General features: G+C 39.0%; 1 protein-coding gene across 1 annotated transcript; it reads left to right on the forward strand.

The window, feature by feature from the left end:
- The first annotated feature begins 257 nt into the window (after positions 1-257).
- On the forward strand, positions 258-7,557 carry cnot9 (CCR4-NOT transcription complex subunit 9). The gene is made up of 8 exons (XM_080785422.1): positions 258-684; positions 820-999; positions 1,498-1,613; positions 2,339-2,448; positions 2,907-3,016; positions 3,365-3,463; positions 4,331-4,422; positions 5,370-7,557. Exons 1-8 carry the CDS (start codon positions 667-669, stop codon positions 5,536-5,538), a joined length of 894 nt encoding a protein of 297 aa, XP_080641548.1. The 5' UTR covers positions 258-666; the 3' UTR covers positions 5,539-7,557.
- The last annotated feature ends 4,248 nt before the right edge of the window (positions 7,558-11,805 follow it).

Below are 11,805 nucleotides of genomic sequence, written 5' to 3' on the forward strand. Positions count from 1 at the left end.
TTGATTGAAATATTTATTAACAGTTTGCAGAATTACAGTACATTTAAAGCACAAACTCAATATAAAGCCCAGAAATAGCCGATCTACAAGCTAACCGTGCGTCGCGGATGCAACGCATTGTGAGCGTGTAGATTGGCTATTTTCTACACTGGATCCCATAACCGGGAAGGCCGGGCCGCTGTGATTGGTTGAGCAGACAATAAACCAGCAAATCACAGTGCGAATGCGCGAGTATATCCCTACGACCTATGGGATAATTTACATGTTGGTATCCTATTCCTCTGGTTGTTTCTTTCTTTCTTTGCTAATATGAACAAAACAAAAAGTCGTGACTGCGTTATTTAAGCTGGGTTAATATATCTCAATGAATTAATTACAAAAAGAAGACATTTGTGTAACAAGCTGGGGGAAATATACGGTAAAATGTCTTCTTTGCCGATTTAGACGCGCGCGTTTCTGTTAGCATTGTGTTGTTGGGCTTAGCAAGCAGCTAACGTTAGCCATAGTTATTTGCTTTGGCGTGTGTCTGTTGCAGTCAATCAGTTTTTTTACTGTAACGTAAACACCTTTAAAATAGTGAGGTGTAAAGCTGTGTTGCTGTTCGGGCAGAGATTTAAAATAGGGTCTCAACAACCTCCGGGGGACCATATCCAGGCGCTGCACAGAATGCTGGCTACAGGAGCAGTGAGTGGAAACTAGGCTAAATAAACTGTCTTACATGTTTCTCTGCGTTGTTTGTGTATTATTATTATGGGTATAATATAATACTCGTGGTTCAAAATAATTACATGCCACAAACGTGTGTGTTTTCGTGTACAGGCTGTAACCACAGCCCTGGCCCAGGTGGACAGAGAGAAGATCTACCAATGGATCAATGAGTTGTCTAGCCCAGAGACCAGAGAGAATGCCCTGCTGGAGCTCAGCAAGAAACGGGAGTCCGTGCCAGACCTGGCACCCATGCTCTGGCACTCCTGTGGTACCATTGCTGCCCTCTTACAGGTACGGACGGACCTGTGTCTGTGTTCCCAATCCATCAGCTATAAGTTATAATGTAAACGTGTGTGTCACTAAGGGCAAGGCATGCACATTTTGTCCTGCTAGGCTGGATTAAAAAAAGAACATGAAATAACAAATAAAATTCGCCCACCAGAATGCTGCTCCTGAGTCCTGTGGGTATTTTTATTGGTAAGGTTTCAAGCCTCATGTTACCAATAAGCATACCCACAAGGGGACCAGCATTCTGGTGTGCAGAATCGCAGATGTTATTTTTTATTAAAATTATATGGCGTGAAATGTTGTGGAATTTTAGTTGACCCCCACTGAATTCCATGTCATCCTCACTCCTCCAGGACACTCGGCAGACAGGGTTCATGACACTGACAGAAGTGTCTCCATATTTGAATGTTATGGCTGCACGTTAGGAATTTGCAATTAGAAGCTATAAGTTGTTAATTACCATATATAATTTTTCAAGATGTTTGTTTCTCGTTTCTTTAGGAAATAGTGAACATTTATCCTTCGATAAACCCTCCCACACTGACCGCTCACCAATCAAACAGAGTCTGCAATGCCTTGGCACTTCTTCAGTGTGTGGCCTCACACCCTGAAACCAGGTACAGAATAATTTGTAATGATGGGGAGATTGGGGACCATGGAACATTGTTTAGCAGTTTCGTTTCTTTATGTGCTTGCCATATATGTATTTTGTTGAGGATTCAAATTATTATTTTTGAGGGGCGCTAGACTCCTAGATTCAGTTATAGTGTAGTTTTTGTCCTAACACAAACATTAAATTCCCATTGACGACGAATGGAGAATTTACGTCATGTGTCTGAGCAAAGCTGCTGGGAGAAACTATAGGTGCAGCTGCTGGACATGAGACTAATTCATTAGAGCGACAGAGGTGTGTGTGTGTGTGTGTGGTAAAGGGGTACAACATCTTTCTTTGTTTGTCTTCTTTCTAATTATTTGTTCGGCCCCAAAAATTGTGTTGGCTTTGTCCGAGGCTTACAGGTCTTTAAATAAATACTTTTTTAAACGTCTATGGGACAAATTAATTGGGAAAATCTCTTCTGGGCCGATCGTTGTCATGAAAGGGGGCGAGACTGCACCGCTCTATTCCTCACAATGAAAAGAATTTGGGGACCCCACCCATGTATATCAGAGGATGAGGATGATAGTCTACTCTAAACCCTCCCCTAGGGGGTTGGTATGAGAGTGATCACAGTAGACATGGGAAATTAGCAGCAGTTAAATTAATGAAAAAACAAAAATAAATGTAAATGAGGTATTTGTGATATCTTGTTCAAATGAATATATACTGTACGTCTTTCCCTAGGTCGGCGTTTCTTGCTGCTCACATTCCACTTTTCCTTTACCCCTTCCTGCACACAGTGAGCAAGACAAGACCATTTGAGTACCTGCGCCTCACCAGCCTAGGTGTCATAGGTAAAGTATTCTCTTTCACAAAACTAGAGTAGCATTACAGTATATTGAAAATAGAATATTGGGAAGTTCCTTAGATGCAAAAAAATAATATGAATTATTATAGCTATAATTGGAGAACAAAGTAACTGAAATGTCACTTGAGCCAGTAATGCCACTTACTGTGAGGATATTGTGAGGAGTTTATAGCTTGTATAAATATTTCTCTCTTGTATTATATTTTTGAGGCCTGTTTGGAAGCCCTGGCTCTTGCCCACTGTTTTCTGTGCTTAATATAATACTCTCATTTTCCATTTTTGAGTACTGTACTGGATATGAATCATAATACACAAAGCTTTGTACGTGTGTTCATTTTTATTTATTTATAGAAAAAAATACATTGTGGGTTGATCACAAAACCTTTAGCTCAGTCACTCATTCAGTAGAGTGACATAAAGTTGTAATTTCTTTCTTGAAAATAGGTGCACTGGTTAAAACCGATGAACAAGAAGTGATTAACTTCCTCCTCACCACTGAAATCATCCCACTTTGTCTACGCATTATGGAGTCAGGCAGCGAACTCTCGAAAACAGTAAGTGTCTATTTCAGATGTTTATTGAGTTTATTAGGATCCCCATTTGCTGGTGCATAACAACAGCTACCGGTAATCTTCCTGGGCTCCACACATAATATAAAAACATGACATTCGACAAGACATTACAGGACAATAATATAAGTCAATGTTCCTTCAAACAGTGCCTTTAATATCATCCATGATATACAACTTATTCTCTGATTCTCCATTTCCTTGGAAAGAGAATATTTAGTTTGTCAATGTGTACACTAGCAAAGACGATAACTCAACTATTTACTTCTTCCGTTTCCATTCTATAACCATTTTGCCTTTACTGTTGTGTAACTGATGAACATTTCACTACAGGTTGCTACCTTCATACTGCAGAAGATCCTGTTGGATGACACAGGGCTGGCCTACATATGTCAGACATATGAGCGCTTCTCCCATGTGGCAATGATCCTTGTAAGTAGGCCTGTTGATTATTACACATAATCGCATCGACTGCAGTTATTTGATCTAATCGCAATTATTTTTTGCATAATCATTTGAATATCCATTCATTAGTACAGCTGGATGAACTTGGCAAAAATGTCATAATTCACTACTCTTCATTATGGGCCATTATGCTTGAAAATAGGTTTGTGATATATAAACTAAATAGGCAAATTTAAGTTTGGCAAATCTGTGAAATTTGGGTTTACAAAGCCAGAAAGGCAAACAAATGTATTTTTTATTTATCATTTCAAATGTGTAATGCCAAGCTTTCGGTCTACTGACCTTCTTCAGGCCTGAAGAAGGTCAGTAGACCGAAAGCTTGCTAATAAATCTGATTATGCGCAGATCTGAGTGCGGAGCTTCCCTTTATTTTTTCTTATACTACCTTTGTGGCTCTAGCACCTCCCTTAAGTCTTTTTCAGCAGATGAGCGGTGGTTATTTTTGTATTTTTGTCAAATGTGTAATGCCAAAAACACAATTAAATCATTAATCACAATTATTTGTATGACAATTAACTGTCAACTAAACATTTTGTGATTGTGACAGCCATACTTCAGAACGGCTTGTGGAAAAGTCAGTTTGCATGCCTTAGTCTTTGTGCACCAACTTGACAGTGTAGTTGTTGTAGTACAGTACATAGCATTAAGGCAATTTTTTAAAACGGTCCAAAAAGGTGTAGGCTGAAGCTAAAAGCTTATTTAGCCTACCCTATTTAAATATAAAATAAAATATCACAACTGCTGAAGTGATACATATATATATGGTGATAGCGATACAGATGGCGAGGTACCTACTGTATGTTTGATCTGTTGGTTCTTTCTTTTTCTTTACAGGGGAAAATGGTGCTTCAGCTTTCCAAAGAGCCATCTGCACGTCTGTTAAAGCACGTTGTGCGCTGCTACCTCCGCCTCTCAGATAATCTCAGGTAGAACCGTTACTCAAGCTGAATTTGCTCATCTGATTGAGGTGGTGTTATTGTGCCACTAGGAGGCAGCCATGCGTGCAATGTTAGTTTTGTCACCATGCTAGTGTACAGTATTTCTTCAACCTTCCATGCTGCTGTAGTGTCCTGCCCTCTCTGCTCTAACCTGGTTTCCCTCTGAACGGTTGAACTTTGATTTAAGAGTTTATGTCAATGGTGATTAACCCATTTAGACCGGAGGACGATTCTACAAATGCCTTCTAAATCATGACAGTTTTCTGAAAAACCCATGTTTCTATATAAGTGGTTCTCAAACTATTTCATGTCAAGGAGCCCCAGAATTCTGTATTTGGGAACCTCTTAGAAGCAAAGATTTGAGTTAAAAACGTTAGATTTGCATAACATTTTTGCAATTTTTCAAAAATAGCAGACCTACAAGCTCGTATCGTGGCACGCTATGGCATAGGCAGATGTAGATCTGCTATTTTCCAATAGCTAAAGCATAACATAATGCAAACACCAAAAGGGGTTACCGCCCAAAATGGGTTAACACATTAAGACCTGAGGCAGATAATACAAATGCCTTCTAAATCAGTAGTTCTCAGTTCTCACACGTGGTGAGCTTGTATATATGCTATTTTTTAATATAGCAAACGCATCAATCTAAAATGACACGGATGCTTTCCCGGTTTTAATGGATACATTGTATCCATGATTCATATTACTCTAGGAATTTGTCCTAGAGCTGTAACATTGGTGCGGAATGTTTTGATGCAAACCATAATTTATGAGACACAGACTATACACACTACAAATACAAAATTGTAATTCAAAACAGTCTGACTATGTTCAGAATACTCAGAAAAAGCACATAATATTGAAATGTCTTACTTAGAATGCACTTTGATCTCTGGACGCATTGACACTGTCTGTCTTTCTTTCTTGGACAGAGCCAGAGAAGCCTTGCGCCAGTGTTTGCCAGACCAGCTGAAGGACAGTACATTTGCCCAGGTGCTAAAGGACGACACCACCACCAAGCGCTGGCTGGCCCAGCTGGTAAAGAACCTTCAAGAAGGCCAGGTCACAGACGCCCGTGGCATCCCTCTCGCCACACAATGATGATGTGGATGCATATTGACAATGCACAAACTGTTACCCATACACATACCCTATATGACCAAAGGTCAATGGATGGACACCTTTTGTAATGAGTGTTTCTAAGGGGGTGATTACAGTTAGAGACGCTTCAAATACGCCTTAGCGAAACCGTTCAGAGCAAAACATTGCTGGTCGTCTATGGAGTGGACCTGCATGCATAACCGAGTAAATATATAATCAATGAAAATGGATTCAAGTAGAAATTTAGTCTTGAGTCTAATATCCTTTATGCATTTTCCTACCATTCCTGCTGTATCTATAGGCATCAAAACAGGAAGGAGTGTTGCAAATTGGAATAGTATTTTAAAAGTTCAAGTTTAAAAACCGCTAGAAATGTGACACATTGTCCCAAGAGAGGAGTGCCACATCAGGCACCCTATACCATAAGAAAATGGTTTCGCTTACAACGCGTTTCTAGCAAAGTGTCTCAGTGTGATCACCCCTAATTAGTGCCATTATTACATAGCTACGCAAAGCTGAAGTGAAAAGGCATTGCAGACTGGAGATTGGTTGGTGAGACTATGTTTCTGAATTTTTGGCTTTGTTTGGATAGAGACTGAACAGACAGACAGGAAAGGTGTGTGTGGGAGGGACTGGGCATGAAGAAATGAGCCTTGGGTTTGATTTGAACTCGAGCCAGCTGTGTAAAGTACTAGCCCTATTTGTGTGGTATGTGCTCTTAACAGTTGATGTGAGCCCCTACAATGACATTCTAGACAATGGTGTGCTTGGGAGTTTTTTTTATTTCCCCCTCCCCCCAATTTAGTCGTTATGCCAATCCTTGATTGCACAATCAAGCATTGGCATAACTGCTCAATAGGAAAGTGGGAAGCCATTCCAGAATAGTGGAAAATGTTAGCCTCTATGCAGGCCAGTCAAGTTCCTCTGCACTAATAATAAATAAATTGTCTAAAATGTCATTGTAGCTATAGTATTAAGATTTCTATTTGCTAGAGAAAAGGCAACATGTTGATTAAAAATAATATTATGAATCAATAATTGGAAACACTATTGTAAGTGGTGTAAACTGACCTTTGGTTTTATATTTTGGTGCTGTCGGGTGGAAACCTTGTATGTCCAAAACTGCTACTTTTCAGAAGACTGAGGGGAAAGGAACCCATGTTCCAATTGATCCAATGTAAAAAAATAAATAATCTCAAGCTCTTGTTAATACTTAAATTGGTTCAATATTAATATTTTAAAACCTACAGACACACTTAACCACTTAAAAAGAAAACAAAACAAAAAGCATATACACAAGTGTGACACTGACTAGTATAAGGAAGTAGGACATTCATTTTGGGGAAAAAACATTGAAATATGGAGATACAAGGTTTCTGAAACGGCACTCAACACACACTCCCCCCCTCTCTCACACGCACTTAAATTTAATAACTACCCCATAGTGTTTTCTCCCAGTTCAACACAGGCTCATATGACATCTCATGTCAGCGAATTGTGAACCGAACAGTCACTGTGGATGTGGCATGCTGATTTGAATCTGTCAGCAGTATTCCACTGACGATGTACATATTTTTCTACTCCTGTGTCAGTGACTGCCATAACCAGAAAAATACCGTCAAAATAAATATCCTTCCCTTTTATTTGGAGAACACTTGGTACCCTCAAATTGGGGCCATTGTCTCCCTCTCTCACGCGCACACCTCAATAGTGGCAGACTAACATAATGGGAGTCTCAGACTGTATAATTTACATTATGATTATGTCAGTCTCCATGTGTCATAAACCTCAGAACGATGCTCTCATAGAGACATTAACAGGACTTGTCTGACTTGGGCTCAAGCATGGAACCATGGTTGTGCAGAAACCTTAAAGATAATGGAGGTGTACACAAATATGCAGTTGTATAAAAGGTTGATATATGGTTTTGGACAGCTGTATTTCTTTTTATACCACATTTTCTGCCAATAATTCTGCTCTCGAAATAAGAATCAAAATAAAAAATATTTTTCTTTCCAATTCCAAGCTGTACATGTATGTCTATGTTTAATCACTATTCTGTAGCTGCAAAGTGCAAAGGTGAATGCAAATGTTCTTTTACTGTATTTTGATCATTGAGTATGCTGACAACATGCCTCACTCATTCTCACATGCACCAATGGAGTGCTCAGACTACATTCAACGATCTGTTTACTTCAAACGGTACATTAGTGAGTAAGGTTCCATTTATCCCCTTGAACAAGTATGCCAGTATGCCGGCTTCAAATGAAGATTCACTACCAAACCCTGCATTTGTGAGCAAAATGGATCCACAGATGAGCTGTGCTTAAGTGTATAAATTGTGTTTTGTCGGCTTTCCTGACAGGAAAGTGCAATCTAATGTAATTATGAAGTTGAACCAGCTTTCAAGAGTACATTAGGATGGTACGCAATATTTTATGCAGTCAATAGGGAAAACGCTGACGTTTAAATGTATTTATATACACACTTTACAAACTAGGGAAGAAGCTAGTCAGCAGACTGAACCCTTAAAGACCTTGTCTGAGTTGAGTGTGCCTTTTCCCCTGAAGTGAGCGAGCAGACAAAAGGAAAGGAAAGGTACTATGTTTACCCAGGGTAACTGGACTAAGCTCAAGAACTTGTTTACAGCCAGGCCCTGCTCATAGAACATTTCATCGTAGAGTTTCAATGCCTTGTCCAAGGGCACTTCAGCGGTGACAATGATTGTAGGAACCATTAGAAGAGAGGCATTATTTAGATTATTTCCAGTATTATTTTTGACCACTTGGTGGCGGGCTTGAGAAGCACAGCACTGGATGTGCATTTATAAAGTGACACAGGTGCACTGAGCAGGGCTAGACACAGGGATTGGGGTGCCAAACCGTTCCTACCAGCAGCACTCAGCACTCAGCAGCACTCGACAACCACAACAAACAGACATAAAGGAAAGAACCATTCAATGTAACTGGTATGTTTATGATTTAAACTGCTCACTTCTGTTCAATAAATAACACTCAAACTGGATCAAAGACTGCATGGACATTCATCTGTTACTGTTTTCTGTGTGTGTACTGTAGGATCACTCCCACCTGTGAAGTAACTGCAAAGGAGACAATAGGACCAGTGGCAGGGTGTGGCTGTAAACAAGCATCTCGAGCTTAGTCCACTTCCCTGGGTAAACAAAGAACTTTGCTTTGCTTTGGCTGGAAGGTGAAATGGAGGTGAAGGTGAAAGGTCAGTTACATTGATTATGGGCACCTTTCCATGGTGACTAAAACAGGCAATCTGGTACACAGGTACAGTTTCCCTCTCCCTTTTCTGTGGATACGCCTACATACTGTAATACTATCCTACATACTAAATGCATGGTCAGGCACCACATGCAATATACTGTATATCTTCACAGACCACCAGTGGTCCACGAACCACCAGTTGAAAACACATTAACACATTAATACATGCAAATGTAAAATATAATTGTACAATATTTCCCGGCGGCAGTGAACGACACCTCCTTTCTATTGCAATTAAAATCTGATGATTTTTCCAGGCCAGTTTTGAAACCAGTGAGATTCACACACTTTAATGGAAGATGTCAGGACATTTCAGTTTCACATTGTGGTGGCAGTAGGCCGATAGTGGAGGAGTTTAGGAATATTTTTGCATGAATTCGTCTAAAAGCGCCAAATTTTGCACAGGGCATATGCATATGCTCTAATGATTTAGCTAGGGTGACCGAACCAGAGACCTTCGGGGTCGCAACAGCGGCCAAATCCATTTGGCCAAGAACCTACCGGTATACTGTATAAGACAAACATTTCTAAATTTGATTATGCTTTAAGTAGCATGTGACGTGTCAAACTAGGAGGTTTTCATTATTAAAATACCAAAGAATGTATATTTAAAATACATTTGTTGTGTATGTTCAAAATACACTTAAAGGGATACTTCAATTTAAAAATGTTTTAGATAAAAGCCTGGTGATGTGAGGTTAGTATTTAGATATTTTATATTAATTTTAGCTGCCCCGCCCCCTTCCTATACATGTATACATACATACATACATACATAGCTGTTCATTGGAGAAGATAGGCACCATTCAAAAACTTATACAATTATGGTGCATCTATTCTCTATAAATTGTCAATTGCTCAATTGTCAGCTTGCACCCCTATGTGTTACAGTTAGAGCAGTGCCGCAAAACAAGAGAAGACCGGAAACGGGAAAACCACAAGGTAGTGGTACACACGTCTTTGTGACAGCAGGCCAGGATGTTATCATCAGGGGGAGTGGAGGACTGCAGGTGAGATGCTTGTTTCTGAGATGAATTCATACTGCTTCCTTTTTCTGACTTCATTTAAACAGTGAATGAATTTTCTTTCTTTCTTTCTTTCTTTCTTTCTTTCTAGTCAAACGGAACATTTTGGCATTTCCAGGACTGTCTGTCTGTCTATCGTAATCATTAATGGATCTATCCTTCAAACATTTTTGTTTGTTTTAGTTAATTTGCGATTACAAATAAAATATCACATTAAGACTGTAATTAGTAACTTGCAATTTCCATTTAACCATGTTAGATTCATTGAAAACACACAGCCTTTTTTCTGATGACACATACTGCCTTCCTAATACATGAGGTGCTAATTACCCTTTTCATTTGTTTTTATTTATTTTTTCACTGATGCTTTTCATTTTCCAAAAAACGTATTACAAATAAATTAAATAATAATAATGTTTTACGTTTTAGGAACATTTTGATTACCTTTACTGAAAATGAACATTAACAATAATGAACCTGCACATCCAGGCACATCCTTTGCACCTCCTAGATTTACACCACTGATGCGTGTGCTCAATGTTCTGAGCTGCATGTCACATACTTGTCAGGTGATGTAAACTGGAACTTACTCTGTGAACATGCATAATGTAAGGAAGATGCGTCCTATTTAATTATATGAACTAGCCGGTTCTCCAATTGAAAATGAACAATAACTATATTGCTTCTTTCGGATAAATATTAGATTTACTTATTGTTTTGTCTCAAACATTGTATGCCATTGACAATGAATGGCCACTTTTGAGTGTTTAACATTGCGTAAAAACGAGACAAAAGTGAGGACGCAAATTGTGATTGGCCGGAATGAGATATGATGATAAGAGTGGGTGTCACACGGGTGTGATTTTCTATACTCAAAGATAATGGAAATACATATTTCAAATACTAACCATCTCCCTCAAGGATGAACATGTACCACTGATTTTGGTGACCGGCCTTTCCTGTACTTCTACACAATATCTCAAAATCTAATTAATTAAAGCTGCTAGCCATTGACCAGCAAGGAAGTGGACTGTGTGGACTCAGCAAATAATGTTAGTGGACAGCATTTAGCATTTAGGCTTGTTTAACCAAAAATGTATAATGCAGAAAAATGTGAATACTTCCACATGCTCTATCAATCATTTGACCAAACACCACCATAGCTCCATATCAATGTGTGCCATGAAAGTCAATGCTGTCCCAGCCTTTATATTTGCAATGCACATGGAGCAAATGAAGAACAAAAACATAATAATCTATCTAAATTATTTGGCACATAGGCTATGACATAGCCATGCATGTTCTAGTGTTATTGATCAGCATTGATTGGTCTCCCCACTTAATGTAGATAAACACACTGCACTATATATGCTCAGATATTCAACCAGACATTTATATTGTTCTTCATCGCAGTATAGAGGCAGAAACTAAATTGACACAGAATGGTATCCTAGTGTCAAGCAGCATAACATATAATGCCAGACATATGATTGATTTTCTTTTCACTTGTTTTGTTTCCTCTCTTCATGCCTACTTAATTACTTTCCTCGAGTGCAAATGTCTTTTGTAAGTTTTTTAAAATTCAGATCATATAAATTATGCATCATGCAAAGTATTAACAGATTACAATAACCTACACCTCCCTCCAACCCTGTTGGAAACACACTATACACATGTAATAAAACCTCATATAATATGACAACTGTATATCAACGTAGCACAGACGAAACAAAAATAAAACAAATACACACATATAAAGTACCTATATGTATTATGTACATGAGCGCAGTCCTCTTGTGTAATCTGGTCTAATACATAATACACAGATTCTGCTTGAGGCACTGCCCTTCGAGCAACCAAGGGAGAGTGGAGAATCCAGTTGGATCAGAGCAGAGAGGCGGTGCAATTATTTGAAGGCAGAGCCAGGGAGGGTGCAGGGAATAGGGATG

The sequence above is a fragment of the Protomyctophum bolini genome (assembly GCF_963924005.1).
Source record: "Protomyctophum bolini genome assembly, chromosome: 16".
Taxonomy (NCBI): Eukaryota; Metazoa; Chordata; class Actinopteri; order Myctophiformes; family Myctophidae; genus Protomyctophum; species Protomyctophum bolini.